At 30.8% G+C, this 21405-nt stretch overlaps 1 protein-coding gene across 2 annotated transcripts in view; it reads left to right on the forward strand.

The window, feature by feature from the left end:
- LOC143247247 (SPATS2-like protein) overlaps nt 1-21405 on the forward strand; it is a 51920-nt gene that overhangs the window by 19111 nt on the left and 11404 nt on the right. Inside the window, exons 4-13 of one of the 2 annotated variants that reach the window (XM_076494966.1) lie at nt 498-556; nt 2723-2876; nt 3208-3808; nt 5412-5512; nt 6307-6436; nt 7315-7373; nt 8299-8408; nt 9282-9362; nt 14958-14979; nt 15657-15785. In XM_076494966.1, the coding sequence (XP_076351081.1) occupies nt 498-556; nt 2723-2876; nt 3208-3808; nt 5412-5512; nt 6307-6436; nt 7315-7373; nt 8299-8408; nt 9282-9362; nt 14958-14979; nt 15657-15785 (1446 nt within the window). Of the gene's footprint in view, nt 1-497; nt 557-2722; nt 2877-3207; nt 3809-5408; nt 5513-6306; nt 6437-7314; nt 7374-8298; nt 8409-9281; nt 9363-14957; nt 14980-15656; nt 15786-21405 lie in introns of both variants that reach the window. The other variant, XM_076494965.1, reaches the window with a different exon arrangement.

Genomic DNA, 21405 nt, shown 5'->3' on the forward strand with positions numbered 1-21405 from the left:
TGGATTTATATACTTAGTAGTGTATGCACTGTGCATATTCAAGAAAAGCAAGCATTGTAGAATGATGCTATTGAAATTAGAATGGTTGAAAACTGTCATTATTTTTGTGGTTGTTACAAAACAGTTGGAAATATAAATGCTAACAATGAGAAAGTTTAAAGAAAAATGTGATATTCAATTTCTCGTGTGTTTAGAAAGGTTTATTTGTAAATTTATTTGTTTAAACAAAATTAAAATTTCTTCTAGTACAGTTTTTGCCCTTCATTGGCACATTGGAAAGTCTGAAGGCTTACTACTCTAAAAACTGGGGTTTGATACCTCTGGTGGACATAGTATGGATAGTTTATTTAGTAGGTTTATGATAACAAACATGTATGTTTTTTTGATAAGTTAATTAGATAAAATGGATTGTATTCAACATTTAAATGTGTACAGAACTTTACTCAAATTTTGTTTGTCCTCTGTTGTTATCACCACTCCCTGTTTTGTTTTTATAGATGGTGCCACTAAAGCTCTAAATGAGTGGACATGTAAAGGAAATGTTAATAGGTTTAAGGTAATAAATTTACTCTTCTTCTTTTTGTATTTTTACGTGCAGGCTGTTCACATGTACTGGTAGTTAGGTGTATCTTTATGGAAACTTCTTGACCAATGCACTATTGTAGAGAACACAAGTTTACATTTTCCAGTTAAGCATGTTTAGAGCTGAAGTTTAAGATTACCATATTATAAACTGCAGATTTCATAGTATTCCAGAGTTTCTACATTTTTAAAGGTTCTTGCTGTATTGATTAAGCAGCCACAATTTTCAAATATTGAAATGAAAGGTAAATTTTATCTAACTATATAAAATAAGATTGTGGTAATCAGACTTGTTGTGGTTAATAATCTATGTGATCACCTGAGTTTAACTGTTAACTTGTTTTAAATTAATACCTCTGTTTTAGAATAAAACTAGATAGTAATTAGTACCTGTCGTTGTATAGAAGAAACAGTAATTAATAATCAAGACTTGGGTGATCATAGAGGCTACTAACCATAACAATGATAAATATTCTTAGGTATTTAAAGTTTTAGCTTGTTGTATTAAACATAAATTTAGAGACTATTTCTTCTTGTGTACATTTCACCAAGAGTGCAGGTTTGTACTGTAAGATTGGGGGGACACCATTTCAGCTAGTATGGAGAGGTTGAACCTCTTTAGAAAGTCTAGGAGCCCCTAATAAGCATTCTAGATATTATTGTAAAATTAGGAAATAATAAAATTATTGTAATTTTTCCATAAAATGTAAAAATAAGCTTATCTTAACAGAATATATTGCAATAGTACATGCGATCATTGCTGAATACAACTACATTTGAAAAAACTTTGTAAAACGTATTATACAATTGTTTCTAAGTTTATATCTAAATAAGTTCAAATGTCTATCAGTTTTCTTCTCATCTGTACTGCTATTCTTTTGTTTTTTATAATTGGCTAAGTGAAACCATGTAGACATTTTCTGCTTACTAAAACAAATTACAAGAGTTTACTAACTTTATTTTTGTTTGAACCATCATTAAAACATTTGAAAGATGGTCTTTAATAAAATGACATGAAATATGTATCACTTCATTTGTGTAATTTTGAAGTTAAACCACACAGGCTTACACATGAACAATCCATGAATATTGTCAGTCAAAAACAGAAAAGGGTGAAAAATTGATAAAAATAATTGCTTCTTAATTTTAAATATGAGTGATTGAGTTGTAAAAATACAAGTCACTGAAACAGTAAAATTATAAAACTCATTAGAGACCTAGATATTTCAAAGTAACAAATGTACTTTGTGCAACAGAAACATTACATGCTGAATACATTGAACTCTTCTAATGCCACTGACACGTACATATAATATCTCCTCCTCTGGTTAGAATTTAAATTAAAAAAAAAACCTTTATGCATTATTATATGAAGTAACAAAAACTTCAGTTTTTCTGAACAAATGAAAGTGGAATGGGCAAAGAGCTGTCTAGTTCAGCATGAACCTAGAGAAGAAAGCCTTGCAACACTAATCTACAGAAATAGTTCATGTGGAAAGAACAATGTTTTGAAAGATTTCTTCACGTACAAAAACGTCATTTATTAATTGCCCATAAACAGACCTAGTTTGGATACACATGAAGACATTTTAGGTAAGGAATAATAAAATATACTGTACAAATGTGATGATAACAGAATTTTAACTTGTCAAAACAAACATGTTAACTACAGAAATTAGACATTGGCTTGTAAATATTCTGGAAAATAAGAACAGTCAAAAAATATTTTTACATTAACGTAATGAAACCATTAATAAAAGAAGACTCAGGCCTGAAAATCAGTAGTTTTTAGCCTCTGTTGGTTAAATTTTCAATCATGCAACTAGAACCTCCAACTAGTTGTGTAATGTCCAGTTCAATCATCCAGGATACTAAGTAAAACCTTGCAAAAACCAACACAAAGACAAAAGATCAAAATCTTTTAATATATCCTTCTTTCTTCTGAACTGTTTTGATTTACTTTTCCAAGGCTTTCTCCACAAGATGAAACTTAGCAGTGGTGCTCATACTTACTTTTGTTCATTAAGTATAAAGGCCTAAATCATTTGTAAGAGAATACCTTAAGACTTCCTAACATTCCTAAAAGCTTTTAATCCAAACCACTGAATTGTGTTCATTTTAGCATGCATGTAATTTGCAGGGAAACAACAAAAATAAAAAGAGCAAGAAAAAGAGAAACAAGAAAGATCCAGCTGGAAAAAATCTGTCATTTCAAGTGGTCGATACTAATCCTGAATCTGAAGTAAGGAATCTGGAGATCAGTGTGAATAACAGACTAGAAAATGGAGATATAGGTATTTATTTATCCTTTTATTGTTATTATTTTATCTTTTTATTTTGAGGATTATTTTCCATTGTAAGTGTTATATGGATTTAGGGCTAACCCAGGTACCAAAATACCCTTGTGCAGTATTATTGCTAAAAACATTTTTGCTCTGATCTTTATAGGTAACAGTTAATGATAATTGCTTTGATTGCAAATGCATACGTACATTTAAAATGAAAATACTCAACAATTTTATCTTTAAATTATTGTTCTTTGCCATACCATTAAAATGAGATATTTAATTTACTAATTCTGTACTTGCTGTCTCTTTTATAAATTCTTAGTTTGTGATATTTCAGGGACAGTTGAACCTATTAATTCTGACATTAATGGAAGCTCCTGGGTAGTGCCTTTGGAAGCAATGACAACTGCTGATACCAGCTGTCTAACTTCAGTAGAATCCCACCAACAATCCCTTCCTTCTGAGCATTTGGTTGCTGTGTCAACTGATTCTCCAGTTCCCCAAAGAAATCACAAAAATTATATTACTTCTGATACCTGTTGCCTAACTTCAGAAGAATCCCACAAACAGCCCCTTCCTTCTGAGCGTTTGGTTGCTGTGTCAACTGGTTCTCCACTTCCTCAAAGAAATCACAAAAATTATATTACTTCTGATACCTGCTGCCAACCTTCAGGAGAATCCCACCAACAACCTTCTCCTTCAGAGTGTTTGGTTACCTCCCCATCTAATGCTCCACTCCCAACAAGACTTCACAAAAATGAAATCTCTGAAAAAAACATAGGAGTAGAAATTAACGTCCCCACAAATGCTACTGCTCCCTGTAATAAAACTGAACCTGAAAATATGCACACAGACAGAGCTCAGATGAATCTACTGGAAAAAGCATCACTCCTATCAACAAAGACTGCTTCTCTTGAATTTAAAGCATCTAGCAATAGGTAAGAAGATTTATAACATTGTTAAAAGGTCAGGTCCCCTGGTAGTACTCAGTGGTAAGTCTGAGAGCTTTGGATGGAGCACAGATAGTCCATTATGTAACTTCACGTTCAACAAGTATTCCAATATTGTGATAAAACTGTTACTGGTACAGTGTTTTATTGAAACAAAGAGAAAGCTCTAATTGGTGCAGGTTGGTTTTTGTGTAAAAGAATAATAGTTGAAAACAAGCAAAAGTTATCTGAACATAGTTTTGTGATTTATAAACTAAACACTAGGAGACACTTCAGAAATTACTGAGAAAAACTTAAAACTTAATAACTGGAAACAAAATTGACTAGTTTACCTATATGTCAAGTTTATTTATTTTGTACATTATTACACATACAGGCAGCAGTCGTAATGTTCTGAATTTTGGGTTATTTCTACTTAAATTTTGTTTCATTACAAGTGTGGCTTTTCTCTTATACCTGTGTTTTGCAAACATTGTTACAACATGAAAAAAAGTTTTGCATTTCATTGTTATACTAAGAGTTAACTACACTTTATAAATCCTTTTCTATGTCATTGCATTGTCTTTAGAACTTCAATTGTTGAAGATGATTGGACATAATTGCTTGATATCATAATTTCCACAGATCATCCATTTAAGTAAACGTGACTTTCAAATTCATATTTAAGCAGAACCTTATTGGGGGACTTCATAAATATGTAGTCAAATAATATGGCTTTGATTGTAGTCTCTTTGGTCAATTGCATCTTAAATGGCTGTTGGTCATAAGGTGTAGTTTGAGGTTTGTGAACTTTTTTAAATCTTCATAATTTACTTTCCTAATTCATTACTTTGTTAATGGTGTGAGGAGATGTGTTCAGATTCATGACTGGCTGCTGTTTTGAGTTGAAGGGTTCACTTTTATAAATACAATCATCACATGTTGGATAGAGTTAGGGTTTGGTTGTGGAACTTGTTGTTGTCCCAAATAATCTGTTATGCAATTTTTTCACTCCATTTTTTAAAATATTACATCATTTGACTCTGCATTGTTTAAAAGTGTTAATATAATGCTATATTTATTAAAGGTTTTAAATACCACACCTTTAAGTCTAGCCAGGGTAACATCATATGTTTAAATACATAAGTTCATCATGTAACTTTGCATTAAAATTTGCAGGTTGCTTTTATAATTGTAATTAACCCTCTAGACTAACATTCTTATGTTATGACAAATTGTGGTTTAAAATAGGTTTACATTTCTTTATTTGCTGTCTCATTAAAACAGTTTAATGACTATGACCAACATTTATTTGTAAAGTATGTTAACCAGTGGTGTCAGGTTAGAAATCATGTGTTAATGTATCTCCCAAGTACTCCAATTCTAAATCTTCTCCCAAGTGTTCCTCCACTTAAATTTTATTAGAAAGTACTTGGCAAAGATGTGATCCAGTTGAAAATAACCCGTCAAATACGTTTATACATAAAATCCAAATACTGCTATCCTGTTTATCAAGTTATCCACTTAGGGTAAATGAAAAATAATTAGATTGCTGTTTAAATTCTTTTAATGACCAGATTTGATAGCCTTTTTCTGTATTTTTTTCAAGTAGACAGAGATCAACAAATTCTTTCAGTAGTGTTCATTCAACATCCGAAGACACTGCTGTACATTCGAACACTACCAGTTCTAATTCTTCACATGGTAGGAGAGGTAGGAGGGTGTTTTATATATTACTGTTTAACTCAGTGCTTGTATGTTAGTATTCTGGCCACCATGTTAGTTAGTATTTCTCATTCTTCAACACTTTGAGAACTGCATATTTGTGAAAATATATGTTCCAAGCATGTTGTTCAGATAATCAGATTGGTTGCTCAGCTTTTAAACTATTAACTGTAAAATTTATTTGAGAATTAATTGGAATATTTGTTTAGTTTACTACCTCCACCTACTTTAAGCATTACTCTTTTCAACTACTTGTTTGGATCAGTTGCTTTTAGCTTAATAAATGTTGGGTAATTTAGTATGTCTTATGTTTAGTAAATAGTTTAACTTCTGATGTAAGGAAGATACTTACATAGGCTAGAACTATTAATTCAGTTATTAAAATAGTGAAATTGATATACCATTCTAACTAGGGGTATAAAAACTCATGACAAAAAAGGTTAGAATTATTATGTGTTGGTCATCAGTTTAATACTCTTAAACTTAATTGTATTCTCAACCATAATCCCAATAATATCTCACAATATTCAGCCAGCATAGAAAATCTGGACTACTTGAAAATCCGTGCACTAAGTTGACAGCACAAAATAATCATAATTATAAAGATAAAAGTACAAAATAAACATGAACATGTACAAGCATTTTAATCAGTTGCATTAATTCAACCAACATTAAAGGAGGAATAGAATACACCTTTTATTTTTAATCACAAACTGGTTGGTTACTAGTATCAATTCCCTATATTCCAATATTGTTATTAATTTTATTCAAATCTTTTTTAGGACTTGAAAAATCAATAAAAGATCTTTCGAGACAAACTGTAGCACTTCAGAGAGTCCAGAATTTGTTAGAGGAGGAAATAACAAAATCTTACAAAAGAATTAAAAATGCTGTCCAAGAAGTCCAAAATCAGTATGTACATCATTGTGTAATTTTTCTACACAAAGACAATTAATGAAAAAGTTAAGTACAACTTCTAAATGGTTTAATTTTTTATCATTTCTAATTCACATTTTCTAAAAGTTTGTGTGAAGGAAGGAAAGGTGAAATCAAATATATGAACTTTACTGGTTATATGATTTGAGATAGTTTCCATATTTTGATCTTTCCTCAAATTAGATTATGCTTTATGATGATCTCCAGGCTAAAATGCAGGGTTGATGTTGTAGAAGGAGAATTACTGGAGGTATTTGCACCAATAAATTTCAATCTGGCCCACAAAAGTTTTAGAAAAACATATGCTTTTTTTAAACTGCTAAGAAAAGCCCATGTGGGCAGGGTTATGTTAATTTTATTGTAAATTCCATATCATTGTTTGGAACTACTTGGTAAAAGCTCTACCAATGTGTATACATACATATATACTTAATAAATTATTAGGAGTAAATAGTAATATTAAAGTAAATACTATTCAAACAGAATTGTGATGAACTTTTGTTCAAACCTATTGGAATTGTTTTATAATAGCTGAAGACAATGTATATAAAGATAGTAATTCCATCTTTATTACTGGTAATAACACCAAGAAACTATTGTACAGTCTTGATGGTCATCATCAGGACAAGTGCCCTCTTGGACGTGTACTTCACAGCCCACATGACAAGGACAGTTAGTACAATAATTATAATTCAGGCCATTTATTGAAGTATAAGTATGATTGTTGGTTGTTCCTGATAATTTAAGCCATTTACTAAAGAATAACTATGGTTGTCAGTTGTTCCTGATAATGAGAAACTGTTCATTCAATGAAATGTATAATTGTGGTTGAATCTGTGTAACATTTTTCATAGGTTAGCAGAGAGACAAGCAGAGTTAATACTTGAGATGGAGAAAGTTAAAAAGGATGCCAGTAAGTGGGAATCATTTATTAACATATTTTTGAGGTGTTAAGCTTGCCAGAATTTGTGATCATAATCAAAATATAAAAACAAGAGGTAATTATATCTTGCTCGTTTCTGAGTAATACCACTGTTTCTTAAGTAATATATTCTGAAATATAAAACATTGTGGTTGTTTTTTGTTGTTATTCCTGAGTGAGAAATGATTTAAAAAAACAAAAATTCAATGACCTTAGTCTGAACACTGCATAACTATAACCATACAATTATGGGTTTAATCCATTAAACTTGTATTACACAACATAGCAGAGTTTGAAGCTATGTTATTTGATGTATATTTTGCTCAAACTTGTTATTTCAATTAAATTAATGTACATTTGATAATGATTATGTAACTTAAGTCTTATGTTTATAATTTTCACAATTAGTAGTCTATGAGATGACCTAAGTATAATTATTAGTTTTACAATTACAACTGCTATTCATCACTACACAAGCATGTTACTAGTACTTGTAACAGATAAGAGCTATTAGTAATTCAGTAAAAATTGGATTTTTCAAAATTAAGTGTTAGAAATCTTTTTTTTCTCATTGTTGCATATAAATCAGAATGATAACCACTCTAAGGTACTTACTTTGTTTTAAAATTTAGTTTAACCTGTTCAGTGCCGTAGACGAGATAACTCGTCCAAGTCGATCGGTAATGCAGTGCTATGGACGAGTTAATTCGTTCTCAATAATATCTAACTTCGCTAGATGTTAGCACTATACATGCATTTGACCTACTTACAAATTGTTTCACTTTTGATCCAAAATAGCGTCACGAAAAACATTACAAAATGAAGAAGCATTAGAGTTGTATTGTAGCAGCTGAAATACTTGGCAGTCAACAGGTTAAAGAGCATAATGCTGTCATTTATGGATTTTCCTTTTTAGAAGAACTTCTAACACAGAGGCAGGAGATGGCTACTGTCTTGAAAAATAGAGCAGACCATGCAGAAATGATATCGGAAGTGGAGTGGAATGAACTAAGGGCTGACATCAAGGTATTAAATCAAAACACTGTCACATCACATGAATAAAGAAGTGTAATACTGCTAATCATTATAACCAGCTTGTGAAAATACTTTCTGGATTTATGGAAATATTATCATAGCAATGGATGTCAAACACGAACCTCAATTTAAATGACGGTTACTGCAAGTGTTGTGACTTAAAACAATTGTACTTGTTAGTAAAGCTTAATCTTTCCTGTACTGACCCTTCTGTAACAAAACTACAAGTTTTTTTTTCTTATCCTCTCCTTTTATCCTTATAATCTTTTTTATTGTTATTAACCAACCTTAAAATCGTAGTTATCCTGTCCACCTTTGAGAGGTCCTCAAAGCTTGGAAACTGTATTAAAGATTTTCTTGTATTTTTTTTTGTAGTTTCATTAAATCAAATTGATTTTTTAGAACTCCATTTCTGTAAAGATCTTTTTAAACTTTTAAATATGTTTGTAATCATAAAAGTTGAATATTTGTGAATTTAATTTTTCTTATATATGTAAAACATTAAATTCACTTACTATAACATTCCTCAGGCAAAAATATACCACTTTTACTTCTTACAAAAGGTTTTCCAAAATATTCTTAATTCTAAAACTGATTGTGTACAAGCTTGTAAACTTCATCACTTTCATCTAATGTTTTTTATATTTATGTTAATTATCAATATAATACTGATAAAATATAATTATCCCTTTCATTAGTATTATCAGAACCAAATATTACATGACAGTAAGATGATTTTAAATTTTCTCTATTAATAGCTTACTGTTACTCGATTGCACAAATAATTGAAATGCCATAACTGTTTTAAAAGTGTTCTTCCTTCCTGTAGTCTATAATAAAATTTTGTTTATTGTTTTTTAACAGCATTTTGTAGTGGAGAGAAAGTTGGATGAAGATTTGGGGAAAACTTTGAGATTTCTTTGGGACAGAGACAGAATTTTAGAGGTATTTTTGTGTTGATGTGAATCATGTTTAATAGCTGCAAAATGTATAACACATTGCACATGAAACACAAAATACCTTAATTGTATGTTGTATATATAAGTGAAATAATATAAAAAAAATATTTTATGTCTTGCCAAAGTACATAAAGTCAGTAATGTACAAGGTATACCAGATATAACTTTTATTTACTTTCTTATACCTTGTACTAGATAGACTGTTAATAAAGAACTAAATTATGCAAAAACAAAAAGAATTATCTTCTGAGAAAAAATCAAAACAAAAACTAGTATGGCTTGAATTCTGTTTTCACCATTTGAAGTATCTGTAATCTCTATACAGACGTAGTTAAAACACTATAAATGTCTTAGATACTGGCAGTTAAGGTCATATGTACTTTAGCTAACTATAATCTCAAGTAAATGTCTTATTGTGAAAAATTGCATTTATGTGTTATTGAATTTTAAAAAAACAGATGACTTCAGAATACCCATACCTCAGCCAAATGACCAACTGTGTTCATATTATAGAATAAAATAGATGTGCGATGTTTAGTATTGTACTATAGACTGTTAATATTTTTTTTCTGTATTTAATCCATTTTTTCATTTTAAAATGAAGTTTGTAGATAGCTTGTTATTTGTTTAACTTTGCTTGAAAAATTTAAGGTATGTCTGTAAAGTTCTATATTTTCATTTTATCACTACTGTAAAGTTCTATATTTTCATTTTATCACTACTGTAAAGTTCTATATTTTCATTTTATCACTACTGTAAAGTTCTATATTTTCATTTTATCACTACTGTAAAGTTCTATATTTTCATTTTATCACTACTGTAAAGTTCTATATTTTCATTTTATCACTACTGTAAAGTTCTATATTTTCATTTTATCACTACTGTAAAGTTCTATATTTTCATTTTATCACTACTGTAAAGTTCTATATTTTCATTTTATCACTACTGTAAAGTTCTATATTTTCATTTTATCACTACTGTAAAGTTCTATATTTTCATTTTATCACTACTGTAAAGTTCTATATTTTCATTTTATCACTACTGTAAAGTTCTATATTTTCATTTTATCACTACTGTAAAGTTCTATATTTTCATTTTATCACTACTGTAAAGTTCTATATATTCATTTTATCACTACTGTAAAGTTCTACATTTTCATTTTATCACTACTGTAAAGTTCTATATTTTCATTTTATCACTACTGTAAAGTTCTACATTTTCATTTTATCACTACTGTAAAGTTCTACATTTTCATTTTATCACTACTGTAAAGTTCTACATTTTCATTTTATCACTACTGTAAAGTTCTATATTTTCATTTTATCACTACTGTAAAGTTCTATATTTTCATTTTATCACTACTGTAAAGTTCTATATTTTCATTTTATCACTACTGTAAAGTTCTATATTTTCATTTTATCACTACTGTAAAGTTCTATATTTTCATTTTATCACTACTGTAAAGTTCTATATTTTCATTTTATCACTACTGTAAAGTTCTATATTTTCATTTTATCACTACTGTAAAGTTCTATATTTTCATTTTATCACTACTGTAAAGTTCTATATTTTCATTTTATCACTACTGTAAAGTTCTATATTTTCATTTTATCACTACTGTAAAGTTCTATATTTTCATTTTATCACTACTGTAAAGTTCTATATTTTCATTTTATCACTACTGTAAAGTTCTATATTTTCATTTTATCACTACTGTAAAGTTCTATATTTTCATTTTATCACTACTGTAAAGTTCTATATTTTCATTTTATCACTACTGTAAAGTTCTATATTTTCATTTTATCACTACTGTAAAGTTCTATATTTTCATTTTATCACTACTGTAAAGTTCTATATTTTCATTTTATCACTACTGTAAAGTTCTATATTTTCATTTTATCACTACTGTAAAGGTTCTATATTTTCATTTTATCACTACTGTAAGTTCTATATTTTCATTTTATCACTACTGTAAAGTTCTATATTTTCATTTTATCACTACTGTAAAGTTCTATATTTTCATTTTATCACTACTGTAAAGTTCTATATTTTCATTTTATCTACTGTACTGTAAAGTTCTATATTTTCATTTTATCACTACTGTAAGGTTCTATATTTTCATTTTATCACTACTGTAAAGGTTCTATATTTTCATTTTATCACTACTGTAAGGTTCTATATTTTCATTTTATTCTTATCAGTACTGTAAGGTTCTATATTTTCATTTTATCACTACTGTAGGTTCTATATTTTCATTTTATCACTACTGTAAAGTTCTATATTTTCATTTTATCACTACTGTAAAGTTCTATATTTTCATTTTATCACTACTGTAAAGTTCTATATTTTCATTTTATCACTACTGTAAAGTTCTATATTTTCATTTTATCACTACTGTAAAGTTCTATATTTTCATTTTATCACTACTGTAAAGTTCTATATTTTCATTTTATCACTACTGTAAAGTTCTATATTTTCATTTTATCACTACTGTAAAGTTCTATATTTTCATTTTATCACTACTGTAAAGTTCTATATTTTCATTTTATCACTACTGTAAAGTTCTATATTTTCATTTTATCACTACTGTAAAGTTCTATATTTTCATTTTATCACTACTGTAAAGTTCTATATTTTCATTTTATCACTACTGTAAAGTTCTATATTTTCATTTTATCACTACTGTAAAGTTCTATATTTTCATTTTATCACTACTGTAAAGTTCTATATTTTCATTTTATCACTACTGTAAAGTTCTATATTTTCATTTTATCACTACTGTAAAGTTCTATATTTTCATTTTATCACTACTGTAAAGTTCTATATTTTCATTTTATCACTACTGTAAAGTTCTATATTTTCATTTTATCACTACTGTAAAGTTCTATATTTTCATTTTATCACTACTGTAAAGTTCTATATTTTCATTTTATCACTACTGTAAAGTTCTATATTTTCATTTTATCACTACTGTAAAGTTCTATATTTTCATTTTATCACTACTGTAAAGTTCTATATTTTCATTTTATCACTACTGTAAAGTTCTATATTTTCATTTTATCACTACTGTAAAGTTCTATATTTTCATTTTATCACTACTGTAAAGTTCTATATTTTCATTTTATCACTACTGTAAAGTTCTATATTTTCATTTTATCACTACTGTAAAGTTCTATATTTTCATTTTATCACTACTGTAAAGTTCTATATTTTCATTTTATCACTACTGTAAAGTTCTATATTTTCATTTTATCACTACTGTAAAGTTCTATATTTTCATTTTATCACTACTGTAAAGTTCTATATTTTCATTTTATCACTACTGTAAAGTTCTATATTTTCATTTTATCACTACTGTAAAGTTCTATATTTTCATTTTATCACTACTGTAAAGTTCTATATTTTCATTTTATCACTACTGTAAAGTTCTATATTTTCATTTTATCACTACTGTAAAGTTCTATATTTTCATTTTATCACTACTGTAAAGTTCTATATTTTCATTTTATCACTACTGTAAAGTTCTATATTTTCATTTTATCACTACTTAAAGTTCTATATTTTATCACTACTGTATCAAGTTCTATATTTTCATTTTATCACTACTGTAAAGTTCTATATTTTCTATATTAAAGTTCATTTTATCACTACTGTAAAGTTCTATATTTTCATTTTATCACTACTGTAAAGTTCTATATTTTCATTTTATCACTACTGTAAAGTTCTATATTTTCATTTTATCACTACTGTAAAGTTCTATATTTTCATTTTATCACTACTGTAAAGTTCTATATTTTCATTTTATCACTAGTTCTATATTTTCATTTTATCACTACTGTAAAGTTCTATATTTTCATTTTATCACTACTGTAAAGTTCTATATTTTCATTTTATCACTACTGTAAAGTTCTATATTTTCATTTTATCACTACTGTAAAGTTCTATATTTTCATTTTATCACTACTGTAAAGTTCTATATTTTCATTTTATCACTACTGTAAAGTTCTATATTTTCATTTTATCACTACTGTAAAGTTCTATATTTTCATTTTATCACTACTGTAAAGTTCTATATTTTCATTTTATCACTACTGTAAAGTTCTATATTTTCATTTTATCACTACTGTAAAGTTCTATATTTTCATTTTATCACTACTGTAAAGTTCTATATTTTCATTTTATCACTACTGTAAAGTTCTATATTTTCATTTTATCACTACTGTAAAGTTCTATATTTTCATTTTATCACTACTGTAAAGTTCTATATTTTCATTTTATCACTACTGTAGTTCTATATTTTCATTTTATCACTACTGTAAGTTCTATATTTTCATTTTATCACTACTGTAAAGTTCTATATTTTCATTTTATCACTACTGTAAAGTTCTATATTTTCATTTTATCACTACTGTAAGTTCTATATTTTCATTTTATCACTACTGTAAAGTTCTATATTTTCATTTTATCACTACTGTAAAGTTCTATATTTTCATTTTATCACTACTGTAAAGTTCTATATTTTCATTTTATCACTACTGTAAAGTTCTATATTTTCATTTTATCACTACTGTAAAGTTCTATATTTTCATTTTATCACTACTGTAAAGTTCTATATTTTCATTTTATCACTACTGTAAAGTTCTATATTTTCATTTTATCACTACTGTAAAGTTCTATATTTTCATTTTATCACTACTGTAAAGTTCTATATTTTCATTTTATCACTACTGTGTTCTAAATTTTATCACTACTGTAAGGTTCTACATTTTCATTTTATCACTACTGTAAAGTTCTACATTTTCATTTTATCACTACTGTTCTAATTTTCATTTTTCTGTAAAGTTCTACATTTTCATTTTATCACTACTGTAAAGTTCTACATTTTCATTTTATCACTACTGTAAAGTTCTACATTTTCATTTTATCACTACTGTAAAGTTCTACATTTTCATTTTATCACTACTGTAAAGTTCTACATTTTCATTTTATCACTACTGTAAAGTTCTACATTTTCATTTTATCACTACTGTAAAGTTCTACATTTTCATTTTATCACTACTGTAAAGTTCTATATTTTCATTTTATCACTACTGTAAAGTTCTATATTTTCATTTTATCACTACTGTAAAGTTCTATATTTTCATTTTATCACTACTGTAAAGTTCTATATTTTCATTTTATCACTACTGTAAAGTTCTATATTTTCATTTTATCACTACTGTAAAGTTCTATATTTTCATTTTATCACTACTGTAAAGTTCTATATTTTCATTTTATCACTACTGTAAAGTTCTATATTTTCATTTTATCACTACTGTAAAGTTCTATATTTTCATTTTATCACTACTGTAAAGTTCTATATTTTCATTTTATCACTAGGGACTTGTTTTATAAATCTCTTGCCTCATGAACAAACTTAGAAATAACACATGCATAATATGGAGATAGACTGGATGTATATATTTATTAATTTCGTTCACACAACTTCTTAAAATTTACATTGCAGAAATATTAATGTTAGGCTTTAGTGTTAAACTGAATGTTCAAGGATGAAATTTAATTAGAATAATTCTTTTTATAGGCAATCAAAAAATTTGGAGAAAGTGAGTACTTCCATGAGCATTTTTGACTTGTATGTTATGTCCCCTTCTAAGAAATATAAATACTCTGCATTATCTAATAGTCTTAATTTCTGTAAATATTTTTTGTCCTATTGTTGACACATTTATTTTTCAGAAATTGGTAAAGTTCCAGTTAGTTAAGCTATTTTGTCCATTATCACTATTATGGAATATCTGTATGTTTTTACTGTAATTATAATAAATGACATTATCCCAAACGTTATTGTTGAATTTACTGTAAGAAAAAATTTTCTATAATCATTGATAACCAGTGTTATCATAACATAGTTTTCTTAATATTTATTAAACGTGTTGAATATTGTAATAGTTAATCCAGTTAAGTATTAATGTACGCTGTGTAGATATTAATAGTTCTCATTTTCATTTCTATAAACTTTCCTTAAAGATAAAAATACAATATCTAAAAAAGGGAAAACTTATTGTTTCACCAAGTTATTATGTGCAAGATGAGTTTCAGTAATTACCTTTCATCGAGGTTAATCAGTTAACAGAATAATACCGGATGAAATTTGAAACACCATTAATTCAAACTTTATTGAAAATAATAAACTTTTTTATAGTTTGGTACAATAAAACAGCAACTAGTGCTGAATATATATTGTTTCTATTAAATGAACTGCACAGTTTTATTACTTTAGTTCAACCAGTTAAAAATATGTATGGCCACAGAAGACATTCAGTTTCTTCAGGTACTGGACTTGCAGCAGTTGACCCAAACAACCAGGATGATGATCCTAAGTCTTCTGGACTGCTTTCCACAAATGATGGTAATATTACTGCAGTTTGTGAGGAACATTATTTGTAAGCTTGATTAAATTCAAGTCTGTATACACACTAGTTTAAGATATAAACAAATAGAATTACTAGTAGATACTAATACAAATTATCCTTATAGTGATGCCAATTCTGTGTAGCATGTTTATTTTTAAACAACACAGTTTGAAGCAAATTTGAAAATACATTGTAATATTTATACATACAAGATAAAATTGTAAATTTAGACCCAAATACACAACTTGTCCATTTAACCAGACAAACATTTTATTGGAACTTTATTGAGCCAATTTGGTGATAGTTTACAGTTTAGTCTAACTGTTATTAAAGTAACTTCTCCAAGCATCTTGCAAGACTTCTTGAAGAAGAAACAATAATAAATATTTTATCATTTTTAATACTAAAAAAAACAAAATTAACCAGCAGTTTGTGAAGTTAACTTCCTTAGGCCATGGTTATTGCAAGTAGTTTTTTCTTCACACATGTTCTGTATGTGGTGAGGGGACCTCCCAGAGAAGGTTCTGTACTTTCACTTTACCTCCTCTGGGATCTAAACATCCACCTGCGTGTTTGCCATGCGTGGTGACCTATGAAGGGGAGGAGAGAATCCTGGTGGTTGAGGGGTCCAACTCCAACACACCACTTTGACCTTGAACTCCTGTAGACGGGCAGTCTTGGAGTGGCCCCCTCAAGATCAGTTGGCTAGTCCATTTAGGCCAGGGTCAACTGATTGCCAGCATAGAACATCCTCAACAGGTGTAGTGGACATTATGTCTGATACTGGTGTTTGGGTATAGTGCTCACAAAACCCTGGCATCACTGCAGTGACCTTATATGGCACTGTAGTGCATCCCCTCTTGGGCTCCATGATGGGTGGGGTCAATGGGCACCAAAATATTCTTAATTTTATTATGGACACCCCTCAAATAAAAAAACAATCATGTCAGCATAGAGAAAAATCCGACTACTGGCAAATGACCACACATTGATGACTCTGTACTGTCAAACTCACAAATTGAATCTATCCTGTGATTTTTAATTATACATTCTTTAACTGCCACCAGACCTGTGTGCTTCAAAAACTCTTACTCTGGCAGATGTCTCCATCTTTTATTCAAAGGGGTTTAGAAGGGCTTGTTGGTTCACCTAAATCAGTAAAACAATTAGTGATCATTTTCCTATCATATTAAGAGAGATTGGTCATGGTCAGTGCCACCAGACCTGTGTGCTTCAGTGGAAGTTGGACTACTGGCAAATGACCACACATTGATGACTCTGTACTGTCAAACTCACAAATTGAATCTATCCTGTGATTTTTAATTATACATTCTTTAACTGAAAAACTCTTAGGGCAGATGTCTCCATCTTTTATTCAAAGGGGTTTAGAAGGGCTTGTTGGTTCACCTAATTCAGTAAAACAATTATGGTCTGGGGACATTTTAGTGGAAACAGCTTCATCACAACATTCCAAACTCCTCTTGAAGTCATTGAAGGCCATTGAGGATATACCCATTGAGGTTACTCTTCATTTTACTTTGAATTCTTCCAGAGGAGTTATAGTTGAGAGGGATTTAAAGACCATTCCAGAGTCAGAAATCCTTGCAGGTTTCACCAGCCAAGGTGTTTCAGCTGTGTGCCAAATCTTTACTGAAATTACTGTTCCCAATTCCATCTTGGACTTATGCTGCTGTAATCCATTCCACTGTTACAGTAGGAGTTCAGACAGGCCTTTCCATGCCTCCTACAGAATCCTTAACAGTGCATCTTAATCTAGTACCCTCCAAAATCAACAAAGTTAATGAATCAATATCTACTTCTATCTCTGTCCCAACCACATCTTCCAGTCATTGCTCAACTTTACCTTGTTCAAGCCCAGGTGTTTCCATAGGGTCTTCCTATCTTAACACCCCAAAAATTAAACAACTCATTTGTTCACATCCTTAATCACTGGAATGTATGTCTATGAACACCAACCTGCCTACTTGATCCAAAGCAGGATCACTAGAGAGTGACCGACCCACATCCAGAAAAGAAAAAAAGTGCAGTTGCAAGCAGAAGGTCTCTATGCCATATTCTCCTCCAAAATAAAGAAAAATGGCCACACTAATCCAATGGAACTATTAAAGTTTTCAATCAAATGTGAATGACATCAAGAATTTGATTGACTTTTATCATCCCAAATGTCTTTCTTTACAGGAAACAGTCTTAAAACCTACTAATACAGTCAAAATTCAACAATACTCTTTATACCGAAATGGCAGGCCATGTGTAGGACAAGGACATGGGGGAGCAGCACTGCTGGTTGATCAACACGTGCCCACCTGGTCCTTGTCATTGAATACACCCTTGGGTCGTACCATCACTGTTTGCTCTCTGTACCTTACCCCTGGAAAAAATTATCCCTCAGACCTTGATGCCCTCATTCAGCAACTGCCAACTTTTTAATCTTTGGGGATCTTAATGGGCATAATCCCCACTTGGGTAGTTCTAGTATTGATATGAGGGTTTGTGCTATAGAGCATATGCTCCTGAATCACAACCTGTCTCTCTTCAGTACTGACTCTTACACTTATTTTCATGCACCTAGTCAGTCATTTACTGCTATAGATCTTTCTATCTGCTCCCCCTCACTTTATACCTGCTTTTCTTGGGAGGTTGACATCAATCCACAGGGTAGTGATCATTTTCCTATCATATTAAGAGAGATTGGTCATGGTCAGTGCCACCAGACCTGTGTGCTTCAGTGGAAGTTGGACCAGGCCAACTGGCCCTCTTTCATTACTCTCTTGGAACTTAATCCTGTCATCTTGTGTAAATTATCAATGGATGATTGTGTTGAAGCAAACTGTATTGTCCAAGCAGCTGTTCAGTGCATCCCCAAAGCCTCGACATCTTTCCCACAGCAGAATTTCACCAATGGCAGGGATGCTACAAAATTTATCCCACATTCACAAACCACATTGCATTTCAGCAAGCCCGTGCGCAGAATAGGCAAGTTAGATGTCAAAGCCAATAGGAATCTTGGATTAAATATACCTCCAGCATTTCTTCAACCACCAGTTCAAAAGTCAAATGGGACAAGATCCAGAAGGTGAGTGGACAGTATACTTCTGCCCCCCTCTCTATCTTAATATTCAATGGCCATGAAGTTGCTGATGCTTAGAGCATTGCAAATACTTTTTGTGAATGTTTCTTTCATGTATCTAGCTCTTCAAACTCGTCTCCTTCCTTCTTAGCTGTGAAAACACGAGTTGAACATCTGCCTCTTTCCTTTTCGACTGATCATCCCTATGACTACAATCACCCTCTTACAGTGGTGGAACTCAAACTTGCACTTCATTGGTCTGGCAATACATCAGTTGGACCTGATGATATACATTATGAGATGCTACACCACCTTTCTCCTACCTCTTTTACCATTCTTCTGGCTGTCTTTAACCAGATATGGCTGGAGAATGTCTTTCTTGATGCTTGGTGCCAAGCTATTGCACTCTCTATTCTTAAACCTGGGAAGGATCCAAAGATTCCTTCAAATTACTGTCCCATTGCTTTGATGAGTTGTCTCAGTAAGACCTGAGAGAGGATGATTAATGCTCATCTTGTTTGGTTCCTTGAATCAAACAACCTTCTCTCACACACTCAGTGTGGGTTCCAAAGACAACACTCTATGATAGACCACTTAATTTGCCTTGAAACATCAGTTAGAGAAGCCTTTTTCAAGCAACAACATCTTATTTCTATCTTTTTTTATTTAAAGAAAGCTTATACAACATAGAGATATGGCATCTTGCAAGACCTTTGCTCATATGGATTGTGTGGCAATTTGCCACTTTTTATTAAGCATTTTTTAATGAACTACCAATTTCAAGTCCATGTGGGCTCAACGCTTTCCCATCTTTTCTCACAGGAACTTGGAGTTCTTCATGGCTGTATTCTGAGTGTCACACTTTTCATTATAAAGATTACTGCCATCAGTGAACAGCTGTCCCCTCCAGTTGCAAATGGTCTTTTTGTAATGACTTTCACATCTCATGTCAGTCATCAAACATGAGATTTATTAATCAGCAGCTACAAACTGTGATCAATCATATACTTAAGTGGACCACAGCAAATGGTTTTCAACTTTTTCTCCTTTAAACTGTGTTTATACATTTTTGCTGCCAATGGGGTGTTCATCCAGATCCAGAACTTCCTATTGATGATGCTGTACTTCCTGTCGTCCCTGAGGCAAAGTTCTTAGATCTTATATTTGACTGTAAGTTAAACTTTATTTCTCATATCAAGCAACTTCGTGTCAAATTTATAAGAGCACTGAACATCCTCCATGTCCTCTCTTCCACCTCTTTGGGAGCAGATCCATGCTTAAAATTTATCGTGATCTTAACTGATCCAAACTTAACTATGGGTCTATGGTTTATAGTTCTGCACTGAAAATGCTGAATCCTATCCACCATCAGGGGCTTCAGCTTTACACTGGGGCCTTTCATACTTCTCCAGTCCAAAGTTTGTATATGGAGTCCCATGAACCCCCTCTGTATATTTGCCGTTTGCAATTGTCTCTTACATATGCTTCCAAACTTCACTCTTTACCATAGTACTCTACTTGGGGTTGTGTTTTCCATCGTCATTGGACCACACTTTTCTATTATAGAAAATCTGCCATTGCTCCTTTTAGCCTTCGTATTCTGACACAATCAGAAAAATTGGATACATCTTTGAATAGCATAGTAGTATCAACAGTTTGACCTCTTCCACCATGACAAATTACTACCCCCAACTGTGACCTCAGATGACTCAAAGATGGGAAATCCAGTACTACCGATTAGAAATATTGCTCTTTATTTGCTGAACATCTTTCAAACGATCCATCCATTCCCACATATACAGATGGTTCAAAATCAAGTTGATCTGTAGGTTCTGCCATGGTTTATTACAGTTCGGTTGTAGCACACAGAATCCCCTCTACAGTTTCTGTGTTCACTGCCAAATTGTAAGCCATTTCTCTTGCCCTGAATCATATTGAAATTATACAATGTATGAATTGTACGATCTATACTAATTCACTCAGCTGTCTGTTGGCCCTGACATCATTCCATGTTAGTTACCATCCTATTCTTATCAATATCCAAAACAAACTGGCCCATCTCTATCATCTGTCTCTGTCCAGTTTTTTTGGATACCAGGTCGTGTTGGTATTCATGGGAATGAGCTAGCTGACAGAGCAGCAAAGTCCATCTGCTCTGGCTCTATCACCACTGTCCCTGTTCTATACATGGACATTGGTCCAGTTATCAAAACCTGACTATACACCAGTTGGCAGTCGACCTGGTGTGAGCAATGAAGTAATAAGCTTTTTCAAATCAAGCCATCTTTAGCTCTTTGGCCATTTTGTTTCTGTAAAGATCAAAGGGAGGAAGCTGTTTTGGCTAGGCTACTCATTGGTCAGTTTTTTAACTTGCCATTTACTTTTATCTAGAACTTGTGCATCAATGTGTGGTCTGTGTGGCACTCAGGTCACAATCATACATATTTTCATATCATTCTGTTGTTACAACCAAGAACAATGACTCTATTTTAAACATATTTTTCAGGTAGGTTTGCCCTTAATATTAG

The sequence above is a fragment of the Tachypleus tridentatus genome, chromosome 3, assembly GCF_004210375.1.
Source record: "Tachypleus tridentatus isolate NWPU-2018 chromosome 3, ASM421037v1, whole genome shotgun sequence".
In the NCBI taxonomy this organism is placed as follows: domain Eukaryota; kingdom Metazoa; phylum Arthropoda; class Merostomata; order Xiphosura; family Limulidae; genus Tachypleus; species Tachypleus tridentatus.